An 18,464-nucleotide genomic window follows, 5' to 3' on the forward strand; every position below is an offset into this window, starting at 1 on the left:
AAAAGATATCCAGCAGGTTTCAGGTGCTACTATTTATGGCTAAAAATAAATAATGCAAAAAAAAAAAAAAAAAAAAAAAAAAGCTATGTGCAGTTTCATGCCCAGCCCTAGCCAAATACTATCTTCTTTCCAAATGCAGCAAAATAGAGAAACTATTGTTTAAAAGTTAAGGCACAGCCCTGGGACCAAAGACCTGCAGCTTTTTAAATTCAGGTTTATATTTTTTTTCAAATTCTCAATATACAAGCTCTAAGGTGATGTATAATATATATATTACATAAGCAAATGTACAAGGAATAAGTATATATATATATATAATATTCATTCTCTCACCAAGAGTTTGCAAATACAGCAACACCATCAGGAGATGATGTAATAATAAGAAGTGATAATTTACAATAAACATTACATTATGTACAGTACAATAAATACATGGCTGTAAACAGAGACAAACAAGACTGTATACAGGTAAGGTCATCTGGTGAGGAAAAAGGCATGGCACAACGCAATATAAAATAATTAAATAATACATTTTTTAAAGAAACTCCCAATGAGCTCTCTATAAAGCCAGATCCATTCAAGTTTTGTTTCCTTAAAAACACAATAAAACAAGTTTTGTTCTATCTACATAAGTTCTAAAAAAAAAAAAAAAAAAAAAACCATAACAACAATGGAAAAAAATTAAACAGTACGTGTTCAGTAACTTGCAAGCTACAGCAATACCACTATTAAGGTGGGTTTGTTTGTTTACAGTACCCTGCTTGTCACCTGCCGCGTTTCCTTGTGGAAAGCTAAAATAAGTCTTTCATGCAAAATGTCTTTTTTTATTTATTGGGGAGAAGAAGCATTCCAATCAACATGCCAAGCACTTCAACAAGAACACTAGTTTCTCTAAATAAATTTAGTGCATTCTCAGCCCTACACAGGAAGGAACCAAAAATCATCTCCTTCATTAATTGATTGTCTATAACAGAATTTTCACGCATATGTACTGAAGATGAACCCACTTCTAAAATGACATGAAAGCCTCAGCTTAAATGCTTGCACAACTGTTCAGTTCTTTATCACTGATCCTCCTCTGTCAGTTTCTCTAACAAGAACTCACTATATCAGTATTTCTAATAAATTACAGTTAGAGAACAGTAGCTGAGAAGATGACCAACATTTGACCCAATTACCAATTCAAAATTATTTTATTTTAAATCTTCTGTCTTTGAGTTTTTGTGGTTCAGATGTTGCTTGGAGGTGAATTCTCAATTAATGGAGCTAGGGGTATATGTGGGAATCTAGCTGGCAATCATCCCTATAAATGAAAGCATACATATTTTGCACAGCACCTCCAAAAGGCATGTTACAATCTGCGTACCAGTCAGTCAAGCAACAAGGCATACCTGAATTTAAAAAAAAAAAACAAATACAGGTCACGCAGCATGTGGTGTTACACAATTTGTATAAACATTGCAGTTGTTGCAGTGCCATGTGGAGAAATTTTTGGAACTCGCTCCTGAACTCTCCTGGGATATCTGAGGACAGATTACTGGGAGAGGGCTAATGCTGAAGCACCTTATAATTTAACTTGAATCTACTATGTCCTTGTACACATGCAGAAACTGAGAACCAGCAAACTCAGTACATTTCATTGTGTGCTTGTCTTTGCTGATTTTATTTTTAAAAAGAAAAATGAATGATTGCTTCCCCCTGCTCCCTTAGCACACAGTGCTAAAATACAAAAGCCCTGTATGATGAAGGCATACACTATATGGCAACAATCTCTAACTGCCATGCTGACCTTTACATTATTTCCTTTGGAAATGGAGACTTCTGCAAGAGAAATCTAAGAAGTGCCTATTGCTTTGGGTTAAAATGTCAGTGCCTTTCTGAAAGTGCCCACACAGACAATTAGTGGCTTATGAAACCAGTGGTCTGCTTTTCCTGAATTTTCGGCTTGGAGTAAAACAAAAAGATCAGAGAGATTTCAGTTTCTCCTGATCCGTACCTACAGGAAAACCCTTCTGAGCACAGGGTGTCAGGAGTGCATTATACAGCGAGGAGTGGTACAGAAAACTTGCAAGTTACACTTTAAAATAAAATTTGCCAGTGGCAGGTGAAACAAAAAAAGTATTTTAAATATAATACCTTAATACATTTTAATAAAAGTAAAATCTACAAAAGATCTCTGTTTTACATATCATACAAAATGCAGAGGTTTGTGCAGCTCAACAGCTGCACACTTCTTTTGAGGAAGACATAAAATTAGAAAATTATCTTGTAATTTCCACAGGTCATCTTCCTAGTGATGACGGCCTCATACTGTGTGCCATCTCTTAACAGATTTTCTTCTGTTCTGTAAAATAAGCACCATTCATTACACCATCAGTGTGTCACCCTGCATCCAACTCAGTGCACTCCTCCTTAGATACGAATCACCAAAACATCACCTGCATCCTTCTGCTGACCCCTGGCAGTCTACTCACTCTGCTTTGGGTTACGATTATGCATTCCATCTCAGATCCCCGAATGCAAGTCAGTCCACATGAAATGTCCTTCATGGCTGTACTGCCACTGCTCCATGATGTCATGAAAGTGAACTTCTGACATATTATTCCTGAGTGCAAAACTGAGAAACCAATATCAGTCTGGAGTAAATTTTTTTAAAACAAGGGTGGTAAGTGACCGTGGTTGTAGAGTGAGACACGTGCTTTGGAACTACTTTAAAAAAAAAACAGAAGGAACACTGTTACGTGTCCGCAGTGTGGTCCACCTCCTCACCACATGCCTCAGTTTGGGTCTCCTCTTCCTCTTCTACCTGTTCATCCAGTGGAATTTCTGTGGATTCTGAGTCCTGGGTGCAAAGTGTTTTTGATTCACTACAGCTGTTTTCTTCTTCTGCTTGGCTGCCACTGTCCTTTTCTGTATCTGATTCACCATCCTCTTCCAGTGTTAGTTCAAACTGAAATTTTTCAGACTGTCCCTGTCTTCCTTCTTCCTGGTCCTCTGGTGCTGGTGACGGACTCTGAGGGATTGTGCTCTGATACCACTCTCGATTGTCCTCAAGTGTGTCTAAAATATCCTGAGCATCAGGATGGACCAAGTCTGCCCATGTTTCCCATAAGGGATGGACGATGTAGTCTATGAATCCCACCTGTCAAATATATCAGCAAACAAAAAGATTAGTTTATATAGCTTAAGAGGAAATACCTGCAGCTAATCAGAGTTAAGAAAATAAAGAGCATTATGAAATCGCAAATACAAACATTTTACAAATGATTCATTCTATCAAATGTCACAATTGCACAGCTATCACTTCTATGCCAAATGTGATGCTGATTGGGAGGATGGCCTAATGGTTAAGGTGTTTGCCTTACGAACACAAGGTACAGGGTTTGAATCTCACAGGGGATAATTGTCTAGGCTTAAAATGGCTCGCAAGGGCAGTTAGCCTAGTACTAATCTATGAATCTATGAATCTATGAATATGGGAGAAGACGAAATACTTGAATGCTGACCTACTGCATAAAATGATTGTATATCGGCTGGCAGACAGGTTTTACAAGGTATACACACACACACACACACACACACACACATAAAATTAAGGGAGTTTTCCTTCTTTAGCTCCTTGCTTTAGTATCATTAATATCACTGCTACTTCACAAGTAAATAAAGGCAATATTTACTGTCTTCTAAATTAATCTACCTTTCGAAATAATACCTTATAAAATGCATCTAATATGCCCGGAAAAACAAATTTCAGTTAGGGGTCGCCACAACGGAACTCCGGTCTGCTAATGATTGGCAGTAGATTTTTACGTGCCAAGTTGCCGGCCCTGACGCACAACCTTTAACGAAGGTATGCCCATTCATGCATGTTTCCACACAGAAGATGCTCTAGCTGAGAATCAAACAGGACAACGTCTTACTGAGAGGCAACAATGCTACTGAAGCACCACCACCGCAACGTGATGTAGTAAATTCAGAGAATCAAAATTGGAAGTTAGGGCCTTAAAAATCAGATAGAATAAGACAAGATTCTAGCAGTACATTGCTCTTTTGGATCTTAAATGATAACATAACAATAGTAACATTTTTGAGGCACTTAGCTAAATGTCAGAAACCAATGTGCAGTTGTTAAATCATAGGTTCATAGGTGTGTACTAGGGTAACGGCCCTGGAGCCTATATAAGCCTAGCCTATGAAGATTCCCTGGCATCATGCCGCCCAAAGTTAATTCCCAGTGCCCCTGTCAAACAAGGCCACTGAAGTGATCCCTGGGGTGAACTTCCTACTGCACATTTATCATTTATCATCACCATTTATCTTTCCCAAAAAAAAATGTTGCTGCATTAAGAATGAAGTGAACTAAATACCTAACGATCATGAAAAAAAACGGTATGACAGACTACTGTATATTCAGCAAGCTGTGTGCATGTTGGTGTTTGTGGAACTATCCATCCATCCATACATCCATCTAGCCATCCAACCATCTTCTAAGCAGCTTATCCTGGTGAGAGCCACAAAGGTAGCAAGATAAGCAGAGTACACCCAACTGCCTTCCTGTGGCACAATTTTCCATCTCATTCTGTGGCATCCCCAGACATTCCCAGTGAAGCTGATGGATATAGTCCCTTCAATATGTTCTAGGTATGCCTGGGGCCTCCACCCAGTGGACCACACCTCTAACGTTCATTGGAAGTCATCGAGGGGGCATTCTCCATGGGTGATCCAGTGAGCTCAACTGGCTCTTCTCAACATGTATTAGTTCCTTCCAGATTTGGAAAGCTCCTAACCTTTCATGGAGTGTGAACCTACGAAGTAAAGGAACCTAATTTCTGCAATTTTCTTACATGGTCTCATGCTCTCGGTCACAACTCAAAGCCTATGAGCCTAGGATAAGAATACTGACTTGTAACACTGAGCTTCCTGTTATGATTAAGCTAGCTTTTAACTCCAACACAATGCCTACAGTACTGCTGTTCCTGCATTCATCTGCTGGTCAATCTCTCTGTCCCAACTGCCGTCACTGGTGAACAAGACTCAAAAATACCTAAACTCTTCTGCCTGAGTTAGCTGCTCCCTCTTCACATACAAGGACACCCTACTCTCTTCTGGGACATAATCATGACCTCCTATTTGCTCTGCTGATAGTTAGACTGTCAACTTCACACTCAGCAGTCAGTATCAGCTACCTGCTGGAAGTCACAATCAGTTCAGAATATAGGGCATCATCTGCAAAGAACACATATGTCACAATCATGGCCTCATATCCCCAAGATGTACACTCTCCAGACATTGCCTGGATCTTGCTATTCTGTTTGTGAAAATAATTACAAGAGAGAAAGAGAGAGATAAAACTAATTCTTGGCTGAATCCTGCAGCAACGATGAACATATCTGATTTAAAGCTAAGGATGGGGACAAAACTCTGATTCCACAAATACAGACACTGAGTGGCATGTAACAGTGGCCCTAGGCTCCTGCATTGCTTGCTGCACTCATCAAAAACATTGCAATGTATGGACATCAGCTGAGTTTAAAGACCCTGTGTTTCTACACTATAACCAAACATTCCACTTATGTTGTGCTGATAAGGTCATAAGAAGGCTGAAACATACATGTCCACAGCTAGTGGTATTTGGCTTTGTTGGCCTGAACCTGTCCAAAAAGACTTAAAAAGGAAAAAGTCACGAACATTCAAAAGCATATAGCTGAAACACTTGATGTCCTTAAGGCATCATTGCATATATCCCACGGGTCTCTATTACAGGAGGCTTAAGTTATCACGCAGTGAAAACTCTAGCTTGGCTAGGTTTTTCTTGTAGTTTTTACTACATATATATGTGTGTGTGTGTGTGTGTGTGTGTGTGTGTGTGTGTGTGTGTATAAAATTAGAAATCCTGAAAACTCAAAATCCTGAATCCCAAAAGACTGAAAACACACAGGATACATATACTGACTATAGAGAACATAAACCAGATTACATTCCACCAAATATAAGCAGGGGGGCAAGCCCCACTGCACCCCCCACATCCCCTGCTACTTAAATATATCAACTCCAAGACTGCACTTCACTACACTATTATGAGGTAAGTTGTAGTACAGCAAGTTAAAACGGGATAGGTTCACAGGTCACAGGTTCATAGGTAGGTACTAGGCTATCTGCCCGAGGGCATTTATAAGCCTAGCCAGAGTGTGTCGGCTTTCGCCGCCCCATTGATTAATTAACTGATCCTCTGTCAAGCAGAGCCAATGAAGTGATCCCAGGGGTATATTTTCTGTTACCCATCCACTTGTCAAGGTTTCTCTTGAAGACTGTTAGTGAGGGGCTCTGCCTGATGTAATTTGGAATTTTGTTCCAAAGTATGGGGAGTCTCTGTGACAGGAATCTATCCCTTCACCATGTTCTATTTATTGTTGTGGTGAGGTTTAGCTCACTAGAGCATGTGGCTCACCGTGACTTGGATTTCTTTAGGTGGAGCATGTCCATCTATTCTGAGTTGGACATGGCTTTGTAAGTCAGGCAGAGATCACCTCTGAGTAAGCGATATGCCACCGAGTACAGTCAGAGTTTTTTCAGTCGGGCTGCATAGGACACATGTTTGAGACCAGTAATCCTCTTGGTGAGATACTTTTGTGGTCTTTCCAGCTGTTGGAAGTGTCTTGTGAGGTACATCCCAAATGGGGCATTGTACTCTATGATGGGTCTAATGAGGGATGAGTAGAGGGGCACTATAACCTCTTTATTTTCTAGATGAGAACCCTTTAGTAATTAGGTGGGCCACATAGAAGGATTTCCTAACTACTTTGGCAATGTTATTGTCAAAGGAGAGATTACTATCTACTTGGGTCCCCAGATCTCTTATTACCTCTTCTGTATTAAGGGGGCTGCCACCTATGTGGTAATTCGTGGGTGTTTTGTTTTTCCCAAACAGGATGACTATGCATTTTTTGGCATTTAGCTTGAGGCCATGACTTTGACACCAGGTGTCCGGCTCAGTAAGGCCCTTTTGGAGGATGTCCGTGTCAGCCAGAGAGTCAATTATAGCTCCCAGTTTGCAGTCCATGGTCCTCCTGTGTTTGCCTGTACTTCTGAGAAGTATATGCTGAACAGTAGAGGTCCCAGGACCGAGCCTTGCGGGACACCACTTGTGACTGGTTTAGAGTCGGACCTGGAGCCCGCTATTCTTACCATGTGAGTTCTGTCTGTAAGCCAGTTGGCAACCCATCTCATGACATAAGGGTTTATGCTCAGGCTGGTGAGTTTTTCTGTAATACCCAAGTGGGGAATGGTGTCGAAAACCTTGGCGAGGTCAAGGTAGGCTGTGTGAACCAAAATCACAACAAACCAAAGCACTTGCAGAACCAGCTGCCTCTTCAGGTCAGTGAACCAAAAAGATTTATTTAACGCCACAAAACAATAACTTGCATTTTTGTCCTTAGACTTCATCAGAATGAATAGTTAACTAACCTAGCAATGTCCTTAAATAACCCTCTAAATAAAATCTGCTTTTAAAAAAAATCTGTTACTGTAACAAGTAACTATTTGTTTTAGGAGTTTTTATAGTTGCATTTTTACAGTTGCACTTTGAATGTACTACATTCAATTATACTAAATGTTTTAACTGGTTAATTGTTTTGTCAATGGGAAGGGAGGGTGATTTAAGGAGATTACCAGCTTGGTTAACTATTCATTCTGATGAAGTCGAAAACGCAAGTTATTATTTTGTGGCATTAAATAAATCTTTTTGGTTCACTGACCTGAAGAGGCATTTTTGTTTGCTGGTTCTGCAAGTGCTTTGGTTTGTTGTGATTTTGGTACTGTTTCCAAGCACTTTTTCCTTCTCAGTTGTGTTCATGGCTGTGTGAATCACCTTTCCCTCGTCTATGGCCTTGGTGACCGTCTCAAAGAAGTCAACCAGGATTAGTAGGCCCTTAGTAAAGCTGTACTGGGTCGGGTCAAGTGTTTGGAGGTTCCCAATGTCTTTGTTAATGAGTTCCATGATGATGTGCTCCATAGCCTTGCAGACCAGGCTAGTCAGGCTTATAGGGCGATAGTTACCAGGGTCAGTTGTGGCCCCTCCTTTGTGGTGAGGAATAACCATTGCTGTGTGCCATTCTATGGGCACATAGCCTGTGGAGAGGCTGAGGTTGAACAGCGTGTTTAGGTGGGGGTTTAGTTCATTCTGTAGTTCGTGCAAGACACAGCCTGAGACACCATCTGGTCCCATTGGCGCTGTGTTTTTGGCTTTTGAAAGGACTGTTTCCACCTGTGCATCTGTGATTTTTGGGACACTACACTTTTACGGTATTGTTGTGGGCCCTTTTGGAGGTGAGATGGGGGTGAAGTTTGCACTGAATCTATCTGCTAGGATGTTGGCAATATCAGTAGGTTCAGTATATTTTGCGCTATTTTGCACTAGTTCAGAGCATATCTGCGAGTTGCCACTTAGATTCTTAACATAGCTAAAGAAGGCTTTGTGGTTATCTTTTGAATCTGTGGCTATTTTTCTTTTGAAGATAGCCTTGGATGATTTCATGAGGGACCTCAGTTTCTTACTGATACTGATCAGGGATGTCTTTCCTTCTTGGGATTTGCTTTTTTTCTGAACTAGTTTCCTCCTTCTATTGTATAGCCCGTTTATTGCAGGGGTCCACCAAACTGGTTTCCTTCTCTTAGAGGAGTGAGTCTTGGTTTTGCTAAGGATGGCACAATCCATACATCCTTGTAAGTGCTCATAGAGTGCATTTGTAAAGGTTTCTCCATCTTGGGCAGCGTTATCCTTTAGCGTGGGGGCTGTGAAACTTACCACCTCTGCTTTAAGTAAGGTGAAGTTTGCTTTAGAAAAGTTTTTTACTGTGATTTCCTTAGTTGGGGGTGGTGGTGGGGTGTGGACATCCAGAGTGATTAGTTTATGGTCTGATCTAACAAGTGACGGGCTGACGTCTGGTGTGGAACACCTGTCGCCCATGTTGGTGATGACCAGGTCCAATATGTTTTCACCTCTGGTAGGGGAGTTTACCAGCTGTTCCAGGGTGTTTGAGTTGATGAATTCCAGGAAGCGTTAGGCCTGGGAATTTATACTCGAGTAGTTTTTCCAGTGAATGGTAGGGTAATTGAAATCTCCCAATATCAGGGTGTTTGGTAGGACCTTCATGTTTTCCAGTGTCTCCAGATAGGTGGAGTGGTGGTCCTGGGTCATGGAGTGTGATCTGTAACAGGCCACAATTTGCACTGCAGATTTGCCCGATGTTAGTTGCACATGGATGATCTCAAAGGTATTATGCTGCGCCACTAACCTGGAGGTGTAGGTATCCTTGATGAATATGGATACACCCCCTCCTTTTGTGTTTCGGTCCATGTTCTGTGGCCGAAACATGTTGTATGAGTTGTAGCCCGGTAGTGCTGGGGTGCTCTCTGGAGCCTTGAACCAGGTTTCAGTTACTGCACAGATGTCAACGTTTTCCATACTGAGATTTAAACTCCTGGTGTTGAGTAGCATAACCCTCAGTTTTTTGTTAATTGTGCTGTTTACGTAGGTGGGTTTGACTTTTGAGCCTTGCCTAAAAAAGGCACTATGGGGGCAGCAAGAGCCTTGGCCAGTATTCGAAAGCCTAGGGGTAACAGGTGCAAGTCGTCTCTTGCGAAGCAATGCGGCTTGTCGAGCATGTCGTCCCAGGCTGACAGACACTGGATCCCCTTTGAATGACACCAGAAGATTAGCCAATTGCTGAGATTGATCATTTTTTCTTTATACTGAGGTATCATTCTTGGTGAGGGCAGGATGTTTCTCAGGGTCAGGGTCATACCAGCCTGGGCTACACGATCAGAGAGCTCTTCCATGTCTCTTTTCATGTAGTCCAGGGAGGTACGTCTCAGGTCATTCACACCAACATGAACAATGACAGAGTCATATTTGTACTTGTTCTGGAGTGACCTGAGTGCTTGTGTTATGTGGTGGATTCTGGCTCCCAACAGGCAGCTAACAGTAACCTTCTGCTTGTCCAGCCTAGTGAGTAGGATGTCAGTGTGCCTGACTATAGAGTCACCTATTACTAGTGTGTTAGGTATGTTATTTCGCCTTAAGGGCTGTGATTGTGCGGCTCACTGATTTTGTGTTTTATGTGTTGTCTGGTTTGTGACAGGAAGTGCATGTTGTTTGGGTGTCTGCTTTGGAGATCTCTGATGCTTTTGCAGGTTGTTATTTAGAGCCTCCGAGTATGACTTTGTGTATTTATGTGTATTTTTTGCCAGTGCTGTTTTAGTAGGTCTGTGTGCGGCTGGAGTTGTGGTGCAAGGTTGCTCAAAGCTCCCTTCTCTTACAGGTGAACAGAGAAACTTCCTTCTAGCCAAGTGATGTATGGGCAACTCAGAAACTAGTATCACAGCCCTGAATTCAGCACTAGCCTGAAAACTGGACTATACTAGCTTAGAAAGGTGGGAAACCACAAATTTATTTGTTTTTTTTTGTTTGTTTTTTTAAAAGATAAGGCAAAAACAGTAAAAAATACACTTAAAACAGCTTTAAACGACTACAAATGATCAGAAAAGGCTATCACACTTTACTATGTAGCCTACAAAAGTTAAACAAATTATTTAAACAAAAAGCTTTTTAAAAGTGCAGGCAGTCAAAAAAGTACAATATGTGAAAAAAACAAGCTTTTAAATGACAATAAACGCTGGAAAATCTGCATTTAGGCGGAAAACAGTTAAGTACAGCAAGAAACTACAGAAAACTGATACTTAATCACTCCAAAGTCTCTCTTCTAAGCTAGAAGGCTTGTATCAGTTTAAGGCTTTCTAGTGCTACCCAGTAGGTTAGTTACAGGAAAGATGGGAAACAAGCGCAGATGTGGTCTTTTAAACCAGAAAGTTGAAAGAGACAGACAAACTGTCCAAATGGTCAATAAACTACAATTTCTGGGCAAGAACATCTCTCATGGTAGACAGGCTACCTAGTGCTTACCACTCCCACTGATAAGCTAGAAGGCTTTCCTCCAACACAGAAAGGCTTGCGGGGCTCAGAAGCTTACTAACAGTCCTGGATACAGCAACTCTGTAACCAGGCTAGGCTAGTTATAGGACATATTCTCTGCAACTCCAAGACTTTTGTTCTGAAGACTGCAAGATATGCAAAGCAGAATCAGTATGACTTTTTGCAGACAGCTCCAACAGTATTTTTCATACAGTACATAATATTATCTGTGGATCATTTTTTACCCTTGTTGTTTTTAATTTCTGCTCCAATGAACAGAACAGAGGAATTTATTGGGACAAATGTATTGTTGGATAAGGATGTTAACAGACTATGTAACGCAACTGTGGGTTTCTAACAGCGAAGAGACAGGTAAAGAGAAGGATATGAGGTCTGACGTGGATGTTAACAGATTACACAATGCAACTGTTTTTCTACCCATCAGTTACTACACAAGCTGTCATGTGATGGTCTGCTGCAGTGTGACAGAACCCCATTCTGTCACCTGAAGTGTACATCATTTGTTAGTTTATTTTCATAATGATAAGTTATTATGCAGTTTCATGTACACATACAGTAAACAAGCTTTTCGTTTCTGCAGCTTGATTTTTTACAGACACACCCTGTTAAAAAAACTAAAATGGCTGTGTCTTGAAGTGTCAAGCCTAGCAGACTTTGACTGTTTAGAAAGACTCATGAGCCACTGCGCATTGCTCAGTCAGTGTACTGAAACATTTTAGGGCAGTTTGCATATGTCTCAGGATGCTTTATGAAGGGAGATGTATAAATATCTTTTCATGGCTTTGCCAGGATCTCTCAGGTTACTTCTTCTCTGCATTTGTTCTGCAGTTACTTTTAAAGCAGCATTTATCAAAGTAATGGTATACTGCCCCCCCCCCCCCAATTATCTCCATGGTCACAGGGAAAATGCAGTACATGAACAAAGTGCAGTAGATACACATATGTAAATGATCACAGGATCATAGCAAGTTACCAGGCTACTGTCCCAGAGGCCCTTATAAGGCTAGCCAATAAATTAGCCAATGTTCCCACAAGTCAGCACCAGATACCCCTGTCCAGCAGGGGCACAGACGGAATCCCAGGGGTTAATTTCCATTTCCCATCCAGTCATCCAGGTCCCTCTTAAAGAGGGAAATGAAGTGCTCTGCTTGATGTGGAGAGGGAGTCTAATTCCACACATGGGGGAGTCTCTGGGAGGCAAATCCATCCCAACAGCCAGTCCTATTAATGTCACAGACCAAGTTGAGGGCTTGCATGTGGGTCATGTGAGTGGAGTCTGGCTTGCATATATGCAGCAATCTCATTAAGATGGGGTCAGAGATTCCTCTGTATGCCAGACATAGATCACCTCTGAGAAGTTTGTATGAAATGGATTACAGGGACAGATCATTTAGCCTACCAATGCAGGATGGATTTTTGAAGCCCTGGATTCTCCTGGTCAGGACTCTCTGTGGTCTCTCCAGCTGCTGCATGTGCTTCATGAGGTACATGCAGAAAGAGGCATTATATTCGATGATGGGCCCAATAAGGGAGGAATAAAGGGAAGTTATGACTTCCTTGTTCCTGGAAGAAATATCCTTACTAATGAGGTGAGCCATGTAGAAAGCTCTCCATATAATGGAGACAACATGGTGGTCAAAAGTTAAGATTGCTGTCAGCTTGTGTGCCCAGGTCCCTCACAACTGCTTGCATGCTTAGGATGTTGTTATTAATGTCATAATTTGTGGAGAAGTCACTCTCCCCAAAGGGGATGTTGATGCATTTTTTTGGTATTTAGCTTGAGGCTGTGTTTCTGGCACCAGTCATTTGTCTGGGTGAGACCCTCTTGTAGTATGTCTACATCACTACGGCAGTTGATGACAGTGCCCAACTTGCAGTCATCTGCAAACTTGGTCAGCCATAGACCTCTCATTTTAGCTTACACCTTGCAGAAATATATCCCAAATAGCAGGGGCCCCAAGACTAATCCCTGGTGTACGCCACTCATTATGGGTCTAATACTTTATGTAGCTTCCCCTATTTTGACTGAGTGAATTCTATCAGTGAGACAGTTAGCTATCCATCTAGCCATACATGGATTTACGTCAAGCTGGGATAGTTTATCTAATATGCCCGAGTGAGGAATAGTGTTGAAGGCCTTGGCCAAGTCAAGGTAGGCAGTGTGCACCGTCTTTCCCTTGTCCATGGCTTTGGTGACAGACTCAAAGAAGTCTACCAAATTTAACAGGCATAATCTTCCCTTGACAAAACCAAATTGTGTGGGATCAAGCATTTGGAGGTTGCCAATGTCCTTGTTAATGTGGTCCATGATAATGCATTCCATATTTCCATGGTCTTGCAAATCAGGCTACTTAGGCTGATGGATCTATATGATAACAGCATCCAACACAGGGAAATGGAAATCCAGGGAACTGGAATAGGGAAATTTTATCTCATGCACATACCAGTAATACCCCTGATGGAGCTATCAGTACTTCAGAAATAAGAAAGCAGGAAGCCAGAAGCATAAATACAGTATTTGTCTGTGAATGGAAGCCATAGTCATGTTGCATTGAAGTGCAACCCTGTTCACACAGTTCAAGTTATATTTCTCCATTTTAATGCAATGTAAAGACATGCACAAATAGCACGGACTTGGACTGCATTACATTTGAATTTGCATGACTATGAACTGCTCATCTGAACAGGTTACTACTCAGCAGAGTGTCTTATCATTTTGCGTAAGTAAGTAATGCAGGCACTTACAAGATAACACAGAGAAGCACTCACACAGACATGCCTACACTCTCATTCAGACACACACATCCATGCACACACACACACACACACACACACACACACACACACACACACACACACACACACACACACACACACACACTCACACATACACACAAACTCATATGTGCACATATGTATATACAACATAATATAAACATAAGGGCAGACACACACTCGTGTGCATACATGCATATACAACATACATACATAAGGGCGAACACACACACACACACACACACACACACTCATAGGTGCACACATGCATATACAACATACATACATAAGGGCGAACACACACACTCATATATGCACACATGCATACACAACATACATACATAAGGGCAAACACACGCATACATACAAACACACGGGCACATGAGCACACACATTCTTTCTCTCTCTCTTCTAGTGCCAGAATACTATCCATCCACACTTTTCTCATTCCTATGAGCCACAAATCAGTTTAGGCAGGAGGCATCAAACCTACACAGACATATGCATACATACTATCACAATAATCTCTTAAGCACGTGCAAGCACATCAGCCACGTTTACACTGTACCGGCATGCACACACACATAGAAATAAACATTCACACACACACACACACACACACACACACACACACACACACACGCATATGTGCACACATGCATATACAACATTCATACATAAGGGCGAACACACACGCACACACACTGTGCATGCTGCACCATACTGCTTACTTGGATCACCAATCTGAGTAATGCTGCTCTGCTTCCCCTTGTTCAGATTCTCCTATTGTACAGCTGTACATTGCTAAAGTGCCGTATGCATTTGTGCATTTGTACACTACTGTGTATGAAAGTCACATAATACAGACATCCATGAGTGTCCTTGCTACACAAAAATCCTTGAACAGAAGTGCATCAGGACACCCAACAGCCAAAATAGAGCATGGCATGCCTCACCAACTACTGCATTTACCTGCAGCTAGGAAAAAATTCTTGCTATTCTGCAGAGAACAGCTGTGTTAGCAAATATTGAGGCATCTTTGAATCACAAATTCCTTGCAAAGTATGCAAAGCCACTTGTCCAGCTTTGTATATTACATATATATTGTCAATTAATTCTATGTAGCTTTCCATTCCAAACGTGAGCAAATGTAGAAGTGTTAGCATAAGTAGGACTGCTACTCCCCGCACTCATAAGCATCTTACAATCATCTGTCCAACATTCAGGTGCAATGAACTATGAAGATGTGTTTTACAAAATCATTACGACTAACTACTGAAGTATAACTATATAAACAGATAACAGTGCTTATTGTTTAAAACTGGAATTTTAACACAAGACATTGGCCTTACAATATCTTCTGTTGATATTATATACTTAGATGGCATAACTTCTGAAAAACAATACAACATCCATACTTTGTGTGTGCATTTTATACAGGCCATTTTAGTGTTCACAGCATATGTGCTCCTGTGTTTCACTACATTTTAGAAAAATAAATGCATTTTTTGGAAGACTGTACCTGTGATTTTTCTACAGATGCATTGTGCTTGTCACACATAGGGCTAATTTCCATGCCTCTCTCTCTTTCTCGGTCACCTTGTCGAAAAAACTCCTCCATTATCCGATTCGTCCACTCTTGGTAGAGTTTCAGAGGTTTGGTTGGATTGCTTAAATCTGCACAGTGTACCATATTCTGTAAGACCTGTATGGCAAGGAAAAAGGTACATGACTATTAGTCAAATACTGACATACAGCTGTTGCATTACACAATGTAAAACAGACAATACCAGGCCACCCATCCACTACTGCTGTGAAAATGGACAAGTTATAATCCACATGGTGACTGTTACATTCTAAATAGATTTATGTTGCATTATAATAAATCATGCATGGATAAATGTTTCTGTGCTTCTGGTATGCTTTGCTGTTTTTGGACCCCTTGCTCATATCACTGATATCTTATACACAAACAGAAGTGTGGCAAGTGGGTATAGCCTGTGTCACATCAAAGACACAGAAAAACAGACTAAGTAGGCATATATGGCAGGGAAGTGCATACTGCATTCTATGTCCACCTGCTTATGTTTAAAGCCAGAAATGAGGCACAAATCCTTCTTTCCCATCTGGCATCAGAACACCATACAGTGGTACCCAAAAGCACCCTTACCTGTATGAACAAGCAAGCAATAAGCAGTATCATGGCTGCCACATCCTAATTCCATGCCATCATAAAGTTATAACTGTGTACTGTCAGACATTCCCTGATAATCCTTTTCTACTTCAAATGAAAGTCCTCAGTAGGTTAAAGTCCACCCTGTACAAGAGCAATTCCACTTCCCATGATCACTTAAGCTCCTTGCCAGCTGATGTCAACATTAACAGTCAATGAAAGGAAGAGGCTTCTGTCAACATATCTTCACAGTTGGTGGCTTACCAATTTCTTAATAAGTATGGGCGCATTTCATGTGCCATGTTACAAAGATATGCAGTCATTAAGGTATGCAGAATGAAATGCCAGTTTTACTACATTAGTGGCTAATAATGTAAACTGGAGGTTTAAAGGGTAAATAGGCATGCTTATGTATTTGCAGTAGGAGTACAGTTTGCTAAGAGAGGTTTTCAAGAATCAAACAACAGACTGGTGTGGGATAGTTCATGCTGTGGAACACTACTACATGCTTTCACTTGGTATAGAAGTTATGTAGTTACAGCAAGGTACAAAGTTAATGAATGCCATACCTTTAATAGGTTTTATAACACTAAGGTTCAAGAGGAGTTGTAATGCTATTCCAGATATATATGCTTTCCTACAAACCCAAAAATTGTTCTCTGCACATTCAGAGTTTCTTTTTCCCATACATTAGCATTGTGAGAGGACATCAGACTAGAGAGGAAGGCTTTCTGTACTTAGGGCCTTCAAAGTGTGAGAAAGTTCACACATAGTGCAACTTTAAAACAAAGTTTAAGAACCTATGCTTGTGAACTTGGCCAAAGATGTAACTCGTCTGGAGCAAATGAAGTGGTTGCCCTGGGTGCAAACTGTTTAAGGGATGCAATCAGCACTGTATAATGGGGTGTTGGGCAGTCCCTGCATGTCATTGGTGTAAATACTTTTCCTGATCGTAAGCTCTCAACAGTCCTTGCACAGGCAGTATTAGTAAGTGGCCATGATTGAGATAATGATAGCTTAACTTCAAAATCTGTAAGGCTTTTGCCTTTGGAGCTATAGCTCCTTGCTACAGTTTCTGAAAGGTATCATAAAGACAGCAAAGAGCTATTATGTTTTAAAGCAAAGAGTTATTATACAGACACATAATAGCTCTTTTTCTACAGATAATGGGTGTTTTATTTATTAATTTACCTTTGTACTCAACTCTGGAGGATATTTTGCTCCCCTACTCTGGCTCAGGGATTGCCTAGGGGAACCCAACAGATGCTATATTTATCCAGAGCTTTGAGTATGATGTGCTTAAAACTAAGTGTTGGGGAATACTTTATTTCCATACATAGAATGCAACATTTTTACCACTGTGCATTACAACATGAATGAAGTATTGTGTGCAATCTGCACAACTCCTCCTACAGTTATCCTGCTTTTGGAGATGTACCACACACCTCCACATCCACTAGCACATATGCCTGTACTTTTGTGACTGCAAAATAAATGTAAAAAAAAAATAATTGCATATTTACCTGTATCCTGTCGGAGTAGTTATTGAGAAGTAACACCCCAGAGCTTGTGACTTTTTTGGTTTCAACCATAGTTTTCAGATCTGCTAGAAGGTTCATGTGTTTTGACATGTCTGTGGCCAGAACCTGAAACAGACAAATAAAACTGCAATTTAGTTTTCAAACACATTACAGTCAATCACAGGGCACCTTATTTATTTGAAACATTTTTTTTTTCGGTTATGAAGTATTAACATTTTCATCCATTAGCAAAGTAGCTACCTTAGAAAAGTCCACTTTGTTTTAGTACATCACTTAGCAGGCTGCCAAATTATATGAATGTGACCATTCTTCATTAGAATTTTTTTAACAAAACAACCAGTGTTTAGACAGAGTGCTAGTACTACAGTCACCTTAATCACGATAACCTGGGGAAGGCTGAGATAGTCTTTTAGACTAATATTGACGTTTTGCGTCTATTTGTGTCTACGTATCCCTCTCAGTCTCTGTCTTTGTCTACACAAGTGTATGTGTGTGTGTATATCTATCTATTTATCTATCTACACACATACACACAGATACACAAACACACGCACGTATACACATGCACGCACACACACGAACACAAACACACACACTCACACAGATGCACGCATGGACACACACACGCACATGCACTCACATACACACACACACACAAACACACATACACACACAAAGATGCACGCATGCACACACACACGCACATGCACTCACACACACGCATGCACACACACATGCACTCACATACACACACACAGATGTACGCATGCACACACATATGCACATGCACACGCGTGCACACACACATGCATGCACACGCGTGCACACACACATGCATGCACACACACATGCACTCTCCCACACACACACACACACACACACACACAAAGATGCATGCATGCACACACATACGCACATGCACACACACACACACACACACACACACACACACACACACATGCATACACACATGCACTCATACACA

At 41.0% G+C, this 18,464-nt stretch overlaps 1 protein-coding gene across 3 annotated transcripts in view; it reads right to left on the minus strand.

The window, feature by feature from the left end:
• Nucleotides 1-305: 305 nt before the first annotated feature.
• The window catches only part of PDE4D (phosphodiesterase 4D), a 1,733,336-nt gene continuing 1,715,177 nt past the window's right edge, over nt 306-18,464 (minus strand). For all 3 annotated transcript variants that reach the window (XM_044063808.1, XM_044063809.1, XM_044063810.1), the window contains 3 exons: nt 17,462-17,584; nt 15,288-15,470; nt 306-3,142 (listed from right to left, as the gene is read on the minus strand). In XM_044063808.1, the coding sequence (XP_043919743.1) occupies nt 2,738-3,142; nt 15,288-15,470; nt 17,462-17,584 (711 nt within the window). In that variant the 3' untranslated portion in view covers nt 306-2,737. The remainder of the gene's footprint in view (nt 3,143-15,287; nt 15,471-17,461; nt 17,585-18,464) is intronic.

The sequence above is a fragment of the Protopterus annectens genome, chromosome 2.part2 (genome assembly GCF_019279795.1).
Source record: "Protopterus annectens isolate FY-2018-M chromosome 2.part2, PAN1.0, whole genome shotgun sequence".
NCBI lineage: Eukaryota > Metazoa > Chordata > Ceratodontiformes > Protopteridae > Protopterus > Protopterus annectens.